General features: G+C 33.8%; 1 protein-coding gene across 1 annotated transcript in view; it reads right to left on the minus strand.

The window, feature by feature from the left end:
* Positions 1 to 13,099, minus strand: part of LOC150109762 (serine/threonine-protein phosphatase 6 regulatory ankyrin repeat subunit C-like) — a 336,489-nt gene that overhangs the window by 88,186 nt on the left and 235,204 nt on the right. The window contains 1 exon segment of the mRNA XM_090396213.1: positions 4,398 to 4,969. Within this exon segment, the coding sequence (XP_090252339.1) occupies positions 4,398 to 4,969 (572 nt within the window).

The raw sequence follows: 13,099 nt of genomic DNA on the forward strand, positions 1-13,099 counted from the left end.
GCTAATATCTGTCTTAAAGTAAAAATCTGTTCAACTGTAGATCTATTTCTTTGGAATCCTGCTTGATATTTGCCAATAATTTCTTCAGTATATGATAAGGTTCTGATGATAAGTTGGCATAAATGGATAATGTTAAAGAACATTATCAATTTATGCCAGAAGTATAAATTAAGAAATATTGTGTAATATACAGTACTTCTGTAATTCAAAGTTTCAAGTAAAAGTCAGGAAAATTTGGGTAACAGTTCATTTTGTGTTTGAAAGATTCTTTATCCATAAAGTAAAAAAATTCTAAATTTCTGATTCAGAATGTTAGTTTTTGAAATTTTTTATTTAAATAATATACTATGTGAATATTTACTTTATTATTAATATTTCTGGTATGTGACATTAATTTCAGGTTTTTTTCTTCGTACTTCCACTAGTGTTTGCATTTGTACTTTTGCATGTTATCATTCTGTGTGCTTTATGTATGGTTCCTGTGAATCCTTTGTATTCTGCAGTTGGCTAATACATGATTTCCTGGCATTTCCTTTATCCTGTTTTCCAAGAATGAATTATTTTGTTCTCTTGCTCTCTTTCTCTTCCACATCTTTTATTTCTAGCAATTTCCTTTTTTTTTTTTTTTGCAGGATTTCCTTAGTTTTATTTCCAGTAATTTCCTTTGTTTTCCACTATTTCTTTTCTTCTATTGCCACTCATTTGTTTTGTTCTATCTTTCAAAATGTCATTTCTTTTATTTCCTGCATTTTGTGTGTGTTCTATCATCAATGGACGATTTCTCTTTTTTTCCCCGCTTTGTGATGTCATTACTAAGAAATTTGTTTCACTACCATGAAGGCTGTGAACTTTTACTCTTTCTAATAATCATCTTAAAATTGCATTGGCTCTATGGATTTAAGCCAGGACTTTTTAGTAGTTCATTCTACTGGTATTCACTATAATGCACCCCTAGTTATACAGAGAAGTCATGAATTATATTGGAAAAAAATTAGCCTTGGACTGGAAGCCAAACATTTTTAAGAAAAGTTAAGATTGGAATAAGTAATATTCAATATGGTATGACTGTTGTGATGAATTTAGATATGAAAATAATAAATTTCACTATATATCTCAAATTTAACTTACACTGCACAATGAAGTGGAGAAAATGGGTTTCCTCTAAATTCTTTATTTATGTATTGATCTAGTAAGACATACACACAGCTTTCATGACCTGAATAATAATGTATTATCTATTTGAAATCCTCATGCTACTTTCTAAACTCACTGAACATTTCATTTAATACATAAAAAGAACAATTTTTAAATGTTTATACAAATTAATATTTAAGTTGGAAACTGGTAGAAACTGGCTGAATCATTTTAAATTAGATTTAATAATTTAGTTAAAGAAATTAATTAAATGGATCAATAATATTCATGCGAAAACTTACCATATAAATGATGCTCAACAAAAAAATTATAGTTCTTGTTTAATTCTTTACCCAAATATAAGCAAACAAAGTTTGCACATGAAGTTATCTTCACAACTTCTATAGAGAGTCTAATGATTTCACATTAATTGCTTTGGTATCCCATAATGCAAAGCACATTTCCGTTCAGATATGCATATTGCATGTATTATGGGTTGGGTCATTACCCAGACTGGTTTTAACTGCTACTGAGTTTCAGTGGTGTGCTTTGCATTATGGGATAATAATGACAAAGTCATTAGACTTTATGTACAAGTAGCCTAGTTATGAAGATATTTTATTGTTTGCTTACACTTGGGTAAAGGATTAAAATATATTTCTTGCCAAGTATAATTTACTCTGTAACCAAAAAAGCTTCCTATTTCATGAATATTTTGACATGAGTACCTACATAAATAATAATCATCCATATTATCGTTTAAAGGAGAAAAAGTGCTATGAGATGATAATTAACTATTTTTATTTAACTATTAAACCAATATTTCTATTTGGACAACAAAACTTAGATAATATAAGCATGAATAGGTGCACACATAGAAAGGAAAACAGAGCTGTATTTGGTTATCCTGCATCTGCATATGGCTATCTAGCACAAGAAGGCATCGCTGAATATTAAACTGAAAGAGTTTCCCGATAACAGTTTATGAGATGTCAGATATTTTGAAGCAGCCATTGTTTGTTTAAGCTGAGGAACATTGAAGAGCTGAGGGTGACAGATTCCAAGAACAGTCACTTAGATTTAAACAAGTATCTCTACAGTCCAGAAGTTCTTCTCAATTTATCTCAAGTACTTAGCAGTTCATCCGATCATGGTAAGTAAGTTTGCATTAATTAATACAGGATTCTGACGATCAGCATTTTCCAGTAGAAATTACAGTCAACTGTTAAAATTATATAGGCATTAAACCATAATGCTATTTTAACAGCTCCACAGAATTAGTTGAGAAACACTTGTTGTTGTTGATACCTAGATGATCTGAGTGGTGGAGAGGATTTCAGCAGATCACATTAGCTAATTTTTGGCAAAGATTGAAAAGCCATTCCAGTCTATCATGAGCTCTCTTGAATGTATCAAATAGTGGCACTTTCTTTTCAATTTGTGAGGACACTGCCCAAGATATTTCAGAAATGGAATGATCAAATTCAGTGTTAAGAGGAATGTGATCAGAACAAATGGTTCTGTCAGCTACTGTTTCTATAATACCAAATTCCTTCCTGGAAGGGATGCCATAAAAGTTAGCAAATGGATGTATATCTATCAGTGTAAGTATTTCTAAAGACATAGAAAGATAAGATCCTGATGAAACAATCATATACAGTATTTTCCACTTTGAAACATTTAGATTTTCTTGGCTGACATTTATGCAGTTAAGGTGTGATGTAACTGCCATTATCATATTCCTGAGATGTACCTTCACAGGGTGTAGAGGATATTATGATAGTAGTACATGATAAAATTGTCAACAGGAAGTTATGCTAACTTTCTATTGAAAAATTTTCCTCCAAAGTAGTCTCATCTGTCAAAATTCCAACTGTTAGATCTTATATTTTGATCTTCTAAAGCACTAACTGAATCCATTCACCTAGATCTTGGTTGGGTATTTTTCCTGTCATCCTAGCATCAAAAATCTGTTTTATTAACCTTTCCTCATCCAGTCAATATTTCTCAAACTTTCATGGCCTCATTCCACTTAGACAAAGCATATCAACTCAGCAGATCAGTCTCTATACTCCCACTCTTTATGAACAGATTATATCTTATCACCTAGGTGAGCCTTCATATGCCACTCCTAAGTGCAAAACTGAGGAGTAGTTGGCATAACATACACCATCTTAATGTATTTTGGAAAATTGAGTTCAACGAAAAGAGAAATTGAACATATAGTGAGTTATAACAACAACAACAAAAAAAATAATAATAATAATAAAATAAAGTGAGAAATTTATAAAGTGTAGTTCTTTCAGACACCTGCTAACCTATTTTAGGTTCCAAGCTGGAGATATACAGTGTGTGGCAAAATATTATACATTTTCTTATATTGAAATTAAACAAATTATGTAAAAGAACTTTTTAATTAATAAGGATTTTATATACACATGTCCCTCACTTTACGTGATTAATTGGTTCTATGAAATAATCGTGTAACACGAAATCACGTAAAGTGAGTTGAATTTAGCATGTGTGAGATAGGGATAGGGATTTCTTTAAAAGGATAAAAAAATGAAAACTTTACACCTGTGAGCAAAAGAAATTTTAATGAATGAATTATTAAAACTTTGAACAAAACACATAAATTTTAATGAATGAATTGCTGGATGAATGAATTTAATTAATACAATGTCCTAAACACTACATACTTCTGACAGTCTTTAATTGGATAATGAATCTGGATCATCACTCTCTTGAAGTCCCTAGGATGATAGGCTGATGATCTTCAACTTTTTTAATGAAACAGTCAAGACTCAGCTGATGGGTAGCATTCTTCCTCTCTCTATGAATTCTTTGTAGCAAGTCAAAGAATTCTGAATTTCTCTTGCAACTTTGGTACTTCTAGTCTCATTAGGATCATTTTCTTCAATTATTCTGATGGCACTGTCAATGTGTTTAAAAAATTCAGTCATTTGTTTTGTTGAAAGCTGTTTGATGGGCTCAGCAACAAAGGGCTCCTGACTTTCATCATTCATGATGTTTTCCATTTCCAGAAGATCTTCATTAGTGAGCTCTCATGAGTGGGACTCGAGTAGTTCATCCACATTTGTCTCATCTACATCCTCAAATCCAACAGATTTTGCCATTTTAACTATGTCATGTCTTGAGTTGGCAAGCTCACTTTCTGGATCAAAATCATTAGAATCAGAAACTCCAGGCCAAATTTTCTTCCAAACTCCCTTCATGCAGGACTGCTTAACTTCTGCCCATGCCTCTCCAATGTTGTCAATTGGAGAGGCATGGGCAGAGACATGGTTATTTGCTGAGGCAAATAACCATGTTCCTGAATTACAATTAGAAATTTTGCTGGAAAGTTCTTAGCAGCAACAACAACAGTTGCCGCAGCCTCACCAGTCAGCTTGAGATAATGGAATCCACGTTGCACCTTGAAACGTTCAAACCACCTAGTACTTGCAGCAAAAGATTGCACTTTAGGATCAGGATCTATAGCATTCAAATCATCAAATAAACTTTTTGCTTTAGTTTGGATAATCAAGGTAGATAATGGAACAGCACTTTGATTTTCATGTTCAATCCAATGGGCCAACATCCTTTCTAATTTCTCCATAATTGGTGCCCTTATCTGTGTTATCTTAGTTGTCAACATTCTCATCGCACTTTTACAACTTTCTTTTATTTTCTCTGCTTGATTTCTTATTGTTTTTAAAGTTGATTCTGAAATTCCTGTAGCTCTGACTATGTCGACCGTGTGCTCATTACGTTCATACCTATTTATAACTTCTAACTTTTTTGGTCTTGGAAGTATTTTGATCACAATTTTCTCCTTTTTCCATAATGTTTACGTTGCAGAAGACTCCAACTTACTAGTTCTACACCTTCTGTGAGATTGACATGCAGCACGATGCTGTCTTGTCAAAGTGGGGCATGCACAGGATGACTGCAAAATTGTCACCGGTTGCAATTTTTTAAATTAACTTTTTAATATCGTATTATAGCGAAATAGCATATAACGAGGGATACCTGTATATAATTTTAAACTGTATATAAAAATTTACTAAGATTAAAACAAAAAAAATTTATTTACTAATAAAAGTATCTTGTGGCACACCAAGAAAACCATGTGACCTGTTGGTGGGCTACAGGTCACACTTTGAGAATGTGTCAACTTATTTCATAATATATATATGTGTGTGTGTATTCTTGATCTTCTACTCAGTTGTAATGATACATTTTAAAGAATAAATTTTAAATTTTTAAAACTTTGAGAATGTGTCAACTTCTTTCATAATATATATATATATATATATATGTGTGTGTGTATTCTTGATCTTCTACTCAGTTGTAATGATAAATTTTAAAGAATAAATTTTAAATTACTTTAACTTATTCTTTTCTCATTCATTTACTCTCCTGATTTTTATAAACACTCTTATGGTCTCTAGCCTCTGATCAACTGTTTTATTTTTTAAATCAGTACTGAGGTCCATGCAGCCAGAATATCATTATTTTTATGTCATTATCATTTCTTGTTCTTTTCTCATTCATTCTTCCTTTTACAGTACCCTCTCATTTCCTCTATTTGTAAGAAAAAAAAAAAAAAAAAAAAAAAAAAAAAAAAAAAAATTAATATCCATCAGAAGATTGCCAATTAAGATATTTATCCTCTATAGTTAATCTTCTCAAAGAAGAATACAAAAGAATGATGACTTAAGTAAAATTAACATTGGCTACTTTTACATACTTCATTTTTTTTCTCTCTATCAACTTTCAATTTACTCTTTATTTTCACTGAGCTTACCAGAATGCTCTACTTAAATATATTAATAATACTTACTCCACTGAAATTCATCACAAACCTGTGACTGAATCAACCAATGCTTTCTTCATATTTTACTTAAATGGCTAGTTATTCTTTTCAAACTCTTGAACTATTTTTATTCAATAATATCTGTATATTTGATATATTTTACACTACAGCTCATCTATTCAATTTAGATTTTTTTTTTAAACTTCATACTATCCCTCCCCTCCCCCAAAGAGTACTCATCTTCCACCTGCTGAAAACTAAATGGTGGCCCCCTTTCTATTTCAAATCCCCTGTATATTCTTGGCTCATGAACCAGTCTGAAGATATCTCTATCACAATAACAGACTTTCTCTTTTTCTTGTGCATTCTCTCTCTATGTGAATTTATGCACACCTTTACATGTTGGAACATAGTAATGTATGTCTATAAAGAGAAATCTAGCATGTATTTTCTGTTAGTATCACTTCTGCATTCATTCACAAAATCTTCTCATATTTGTTGGTTGGTTCATTAGTAGTTTATCAGTGCAAGGGCAACAAAGGTCATACTGAGCAAAACCAAAGATTACAGTTGTACCCAAGAAATAATAAGCAGTCATAGATAAATAAAATACTAAATAACACAGTATGCACAAATGGTAAATTTCAACCTATATAATTGTAAATTATACAATTTAGTAAAGCAAAGCAGTAGTATCCCTTAAGCACCCCTTAAGCAGGGGTGCTTAAGGGTCAAAGCTGTATAACTGAGAGGAGACCTCCACATGGCCTTTAAAGGAATGCGGAGAACTGACCAGGGCTTCTGACCTAATGTCCAATCCTCACCTTCTCGTGGTGCACCCTGTTGAGTATCTACTTGGATACTGAACGGACGAGGATGGGCTGGCAATCTGGGATTTAGCCGACCAAATTGTATTCTTATTGGTTAAACCAAAATATAGAATGATGGTACAACATGACAAAATTTCGTGCTGGCTGGGGCGTCGCCCAGTTAAACAAGGCCCCTGTTGTTTTCGCCAGGGAACCAGGGCGAACAGCGAAAAGTCAGCTACTGGAAAAAATCTGAAAACAAACCCCAACTCAACATCACCAGAGTTAAAGATCAGTACTATCAATGTAAGAAGCCTGAATGGCAAAGAAATGGAGCTAGCTGAGGAATTAGATAAGTACCAGATCGACATAATAGGGGTGACTGAAACAAAAAAGGCCAAAACTGGTGTGATCGTTCTGAGCAATAAATACAAAATGTTATATTCAGGCAATGACAATCAAGGAAAAGAAGGAGTAGCCATAGTATTCAACACAAAATACGAGGCTAATCTTCTTGAATGGCAGTCAGTCTCAAGTAGAGTAATGTGGGCAAATATGAGAATGGGTAACTGGACAATGAGACTTATTTGTGCCTATGGTCCCACAGAAGATTCTACTAAGGAAGAAGTGGAGGAATTTTTTGAGGCTTTAGAAAAAGCAATTGACACACAAAAAAAATGAAAAGTTGGTCCTTGTTGGGGATCTAAATAGCAGAGTAGGAAATGATTGTGAGACATACAAAAATATTTTGGGAAAATTTGGAGAAAAGAGCAAAGCTAATAATAATGGCAAATATCTGTTGGATTTCTGCTCAGGACATGGACTGGTTATTACTAACACCATGTTCCAACATAAAAATGTGCACAAATTCACATGGAGAGAAGAGGCTAGGAATAAGAAAAGTCTCATTGACTATGTTATTGTTGATAGTGATGTTTTCTCCCTGGAGCAGGACACCAGAGTGTACAGAGGATTTGAAATTGGAAGTGATCACTATTTAGTCTTGAGCAAGATAAAATTGAATTTCACATTGAAAAGAATAACATGTAAGAAAGTTTTAAAGCGAATAAAAGTTGAGCAGCTCTCAGATGTGAACTGTAGACTAAAATACACAAAGATTATTGAAGAAAAAATGAAAGAGTTTGAGAACAGGAATCAAACCTTGGAGATTCAGTGGCAAACTCTGAAGAAAACATTGATTGATTCTGCCAGAGAGGCATGTGGTGAGGTTTTCTGTAAGAATAAAAAAATCAGAACTCCCTGGTGGACACAGGAAGTTAAAGAGGCAGTGAAGGAAAAGAAGAAAGCATACCAAAAGTTCCTGTCAAATAAGTCAGCTTGTGCTCTTAGAGAATATAGAGACAAATGCAAGAATGCTAAACACTGTGTAAAACTAGCTAAACAAAAGTCATGGGAGGACTTTGGCAAGAATATAAAAAATAAATATCAAGAAGGTGGCAAAATATTCTGGAGGTTGTTGAAGAAACTTAAGAATGGAGGAAAGAGTGCTGTAAAAGGAATTAGAGATGATAAAGGTGACATGAAAATGGGAGAAAAAGATATCCTTGAAGTATGGAGTAATTACTTTGAAAAACTGCTAAATGAAACAAGCAGTGATGACAGCACAGTGGTAAAAAACACTGACCAGGCATGCAGTCAGGAATACATATCCATACTTGAAGTAGAAAAAAAGCCATCGAAGGCTTGAAATGTGGAAAGGCAGCAGGAGTAGATGATATTCGACTAGAAATGCTGAAGTATGGTGGTATAAGAGTCTTACAGTGGCTGCACTGCATAGTTCAGAAAGCCTGGACAGAGGGACGAATTCCCGATGATTGGAGTAGAGCTCTCATAGTACCCATATATAAAAAGGGAAATAAAACTGCATGTGAGAATTACAGAGGTATTTGCCTACTGAGTGTTCCTGGCAAGATCTATGCAAGTATACTTGAGAAACGGTTGAGAAGAATTGTGGAAGAAAAGCTTGGTGAAGAACAAGCAGGATTTAGGCCAAATACAGGCTGTCAGGATCAGATCTTCATTTTACGACAAATAGTCGAGAAAGCATGGGAATATAACAAAGATCTGTATTTAAGTTTTGTCGATCTGGAAAAGGCATATGACAAGGTGCCAAGAGAGAAGCCATTCAATACGCTGCTGTTATATGGTGTCAATGGGGCATTATATCAAGCAATACTTAGTCTTTATTTGAGTTGTAAGTCAGCAGTTAGAATTGAAGGAAGTACAGGAAGATGGTTTAATGTTAAATCTGGTGTGAGACAAGGATGTACATTATCCCCTCTGTTATTCATTATCTATATGGATCACATTATGAAGGAAAGTGGTATTAAACATGATATCAAAATTGGTGATGTTAATGTCAGCTCTTTGCTTTATGTGGATGATGTTATACTTCTAAATAAATCCGCTACAAGTCCGCAAGATTCTCTGACTAAATTGAATAGCTGTTGTAATAGATATGGTATGAAGGTCAGCAATAAAAAGACAATGAAAATAGGCAGAATCATTGAAAATGTCAACTGTGTTGTGAATGGAGAACCTGTGGAACAAGAAAAACATTTCAGCTATTTAGACACAATTTTTACTGAAGATGGTAAAATAAATATAGAAATAGACAACAAAATCAGCAAAGCTGGTATGGTGGGAAGTCAATTGAATAAATTCATATGGAATAAGAGAGAAATTAGTCGGAACACTAAATTAGCTGTATACAAGACAATGTTCAAACCAGTTTTAACTTATGGATCTGAGAGCTGGGTCAGAAGTAAAACACTTGACCAGAGACTAGAGACCACAGATATGAGAGTCCTGAGAAAGATTAGAGGCATGAACAGATGGCATCAATGGCAATATCATATTAAAAACGAGGATATTAGGAAAGAACTTAACATTGTCAGCATCCAGGAATGCATTAGCAGAGCTAATCTCAGGTGGTATGGTCACTTAAACAGAATGGGCGAGGAAAGATTAGCAAAACAAGTGTTCTCTGCCAGGTTGGCAGCAAAACGACCCAGAGGAAGACCAAGATATAGATGAATTGATACGGTACAAAGTACTTTAGACCATAGAAATATAAGATCTGATAATGTTGAAGTCTTGACAAGTAACAGACTGATTTGGAGGAAAATTGTAGATAGGAAATTAATAATGATGTAATTTTTTTCATGTAGTACTATCATATCCTGTACACCCCTTGAGGGTAATGGCAGGAATTTGATGATGATGATGAAACAGTAGTATCTACATCTGAATAAAATTTATAACCAAATTAGTTTGTGCATACATTCTTTAATGCTATGTCAACTTCTTTCATAATATTTCATTTTCATCTGGAAGAGACTATTTTCACGACATAGTTAAGAGACAACTGCTTCTGTCTGATTGACAGAGCAGGTTCATTTGCCTCGACATAAGACTTTGAATAGGCAATGTGTAAAAACCACCAGTGGCTATCCATAATGATGGATAGGATCCAACTATTGCAGACTAATCAGAGATCCAAGAGAATATGACTCAGCCAGGGTAGTAAAATCATTCAATCCTTTCTTGATTGAAATGCTGATATTTCATTAGAATATGGCATATGGTGAGATGTGTGGTTATCTCACATAGGCAGGTCATTCAGTCCTGAGTAAATATGACTGTGACTATGATCTATGTGAAGCTTAGAATGAGCAACTTTCTCTCTTCTGTTTCTCCACTGACTTGATTGCCAATGCTTAATTTCAGGCTTAATCCTGTGCAATTTATTAGTGAGTGCATTCTATCATGATGATTGCCATTGAGTTGTTAACTTTGATCATATACACTGTCTGTAGAAGGGACACACACACACACACACACACACACACATACACACACAGTACCTGGGAAAAAAATGATCCAACAGCCACAATCTCAATTCCCTTAATTCCAACGTGGTCAAGGATCCAGCACAGTTGAATTTCAAAATTAAGCATCATCAATTTGTAAAGCAACTGTTAAACCTCAAAGTGATGGAGACAAATTATGCACAAGAGGTGAGATGGCCTGTAAAGAACTGAATGAGCCTGTATAAATGATATACCTTTGGTAGTGGTTTTGCTTTTATATGTACAAATGCAAGCTGAATTGCATGCAACTCAGCTGTATAATTACTGCAATGAACTAGAATCTGATTGGATATGATAAAGTCAAGAAATAAAGCAGAACAATTGTCTCAGATTTTGAACTGTCAGTATAGATAGGAAGGAAATCAGCGTGTTCTGCTGTGGGTACATTTAATAACTACGTGTAGACAGATGATGGGATGTCAGACAGCCCATCGTCTGTCTACACATAGTTATGAGAAGTAGTAGTTTGTACAGTGAGCGGCTGCTGATTGAATGCAAACATGCCATTGAGGAATGGCGTTATGTTCAGTAGGGTAATATTGTCAAAATTCATGCCAATAGCTTGTATAATCTCTTTAACACATACCAAAAGGACATATTGTATGTCACTCTGATGTGTGATATTGAGCCTCCCAAAGCAGAGACAACTGTTTCTGTCTGATTGACAGAGCAGGTTCATCAATGAAGATCGATCCACACCCCCATTCAGTAGAAGAGAAGAAATACAATGCTCTCTCAAACTTTTTCCTAAGTTGGCAAATATATGCAAAAAATGCAGACTTCTGTCAAAGAAGAGTAACAAGAACTTTGCTTCTGATGCTACTGAATAAAACTTTGTCCAATTCTTAACCCAGGATCTGGGTGAAGAGTACGTTTTCAGCAGAAGTGTATGCATACACTTTTTTCTCCTGCAAGCCTGAGCCCACTGCTAAAAACCCATAAAGCAATACAACCAGCTGCTTGATGAAGTTGTCCTTCAATACATCATTATCATCATTCTAAGGGACAGTACCTGTTGCTGTGGGGAGATCCTACTTTCAGGTTATCTTGTTTCTGGCTTTTCTCTTTAGTAGTTTATAATTTCTTCTGATTATTTTAAACACCTCCTTAAAGACTACATCATGTAAATGAAGGAAACAACTACCATGTTAGAGTAAAACTTTAATTTAATATACACCCAAAATAAAGACTCAACGTTTCGACCTTCACATTAAGAAAAAAAAAACCTTACTACATCAAAGCTAGAGTCCTGTTATTATTATTACCTATTAGGTTACAAAATTAAATTAAGCTGGAGAGCAACATGTTCACACAAAAAAAAATTACTTTCATAAGTATACATATAAATTACAATAAACCAGTATGGATAAAACTAAGTGGGTTGAATGTGTGCCATCCAAATTTTTGGGATTTTTATGCCATCATTATTATTAAGATTAAGGTGGTTAATCAAAATTTCACAGGCGTCTTTAAATTTCCGTTCATACCAGACTTTATGATGGAAAGAAAAAGTACTTTTCCAATCAATTCAATTTGATACAGGGTGTTAAGAGTGTGATCTGAGAGCCCTGCTTCTCCAAAATTGTTAAATTTAATGTTTTGTTTGTGTTCATTTTTTATGGAATAGGGATTGTACATACAGTTTCCACAAGTAAGTTACAGGTGCAATATATGATGCAATAAACTCCAGGGTGTGCCAAAGGGAAGGGGGGGGGGAGATCCTGAGAGAAGTTGAATATGTTTTTTAATTTTAAAGGTAGTTTAAAAGTCGCATCATCAAGATTATAATGGTGTAGAATTCTATTATTATTATTATTTTATTTATTAATTTATTTTTTTTAATCCAGCCAATATAAATCTTCTTCCGAAACACTGAAAAATATAGGCTACCATCTGGTTGATGCCATCTGTCCACACTGCTGAATTCTTATCCAGGTTATTTAAAATATCTTCGATCTCATTCTCATGTATCGCTATCTTTTCATAGTAGTAGCACTGTGCATCATGTTACATATACCTGGCTGATATATCTTAGCAAAGCGAGTACGCATTAATTGAATAATATTGTCAGTTTCTGACACTAGAGTTCCATGTGCATTCAGTATATTTACTTGCTTTTTTACATCTTGCAAACTGATTAACTTCTTTGGGATTGCCTGCACAGCTAATTTCTTTTCATACACTGATTTAGGTTTCTGCTGTTACACCCTGATAACCAAGAATGTAAAAATTTCAGTTATCATGGTGTAACAAGAAAATAAAAATATAAAATCCTATGTAAGTAGCTAATACAAGATATTTAAAGACAGAAAATATGCTTGCATCCAAGAAAATTAATTATAGCAGAAATTGTTTGTTTAACTAAATAATAAAAAAGGGATTCTTATTACAAAAAAAAAGATATAGAAAAAATAGGTTAAGTAAGACAAAGAAGATTAGCGATA

This window comes from Typopeltis vanoorti, chromosome 1, assembly GCF_054136105.1.
Source record: "Typopeltis vanoorti isolate ZY-2024b chromosome 1, IOZ_Tvanoo_1.0, whole genome shotgun sequence".
Classification (NCBI taxonomy): domain Eukaryota; kingdom Metazoa; phylum Arthropoda; class Arachnida; order Uropygi; family Thelyphonidae; genus Typopeltis; species Typopeltis vanoorti.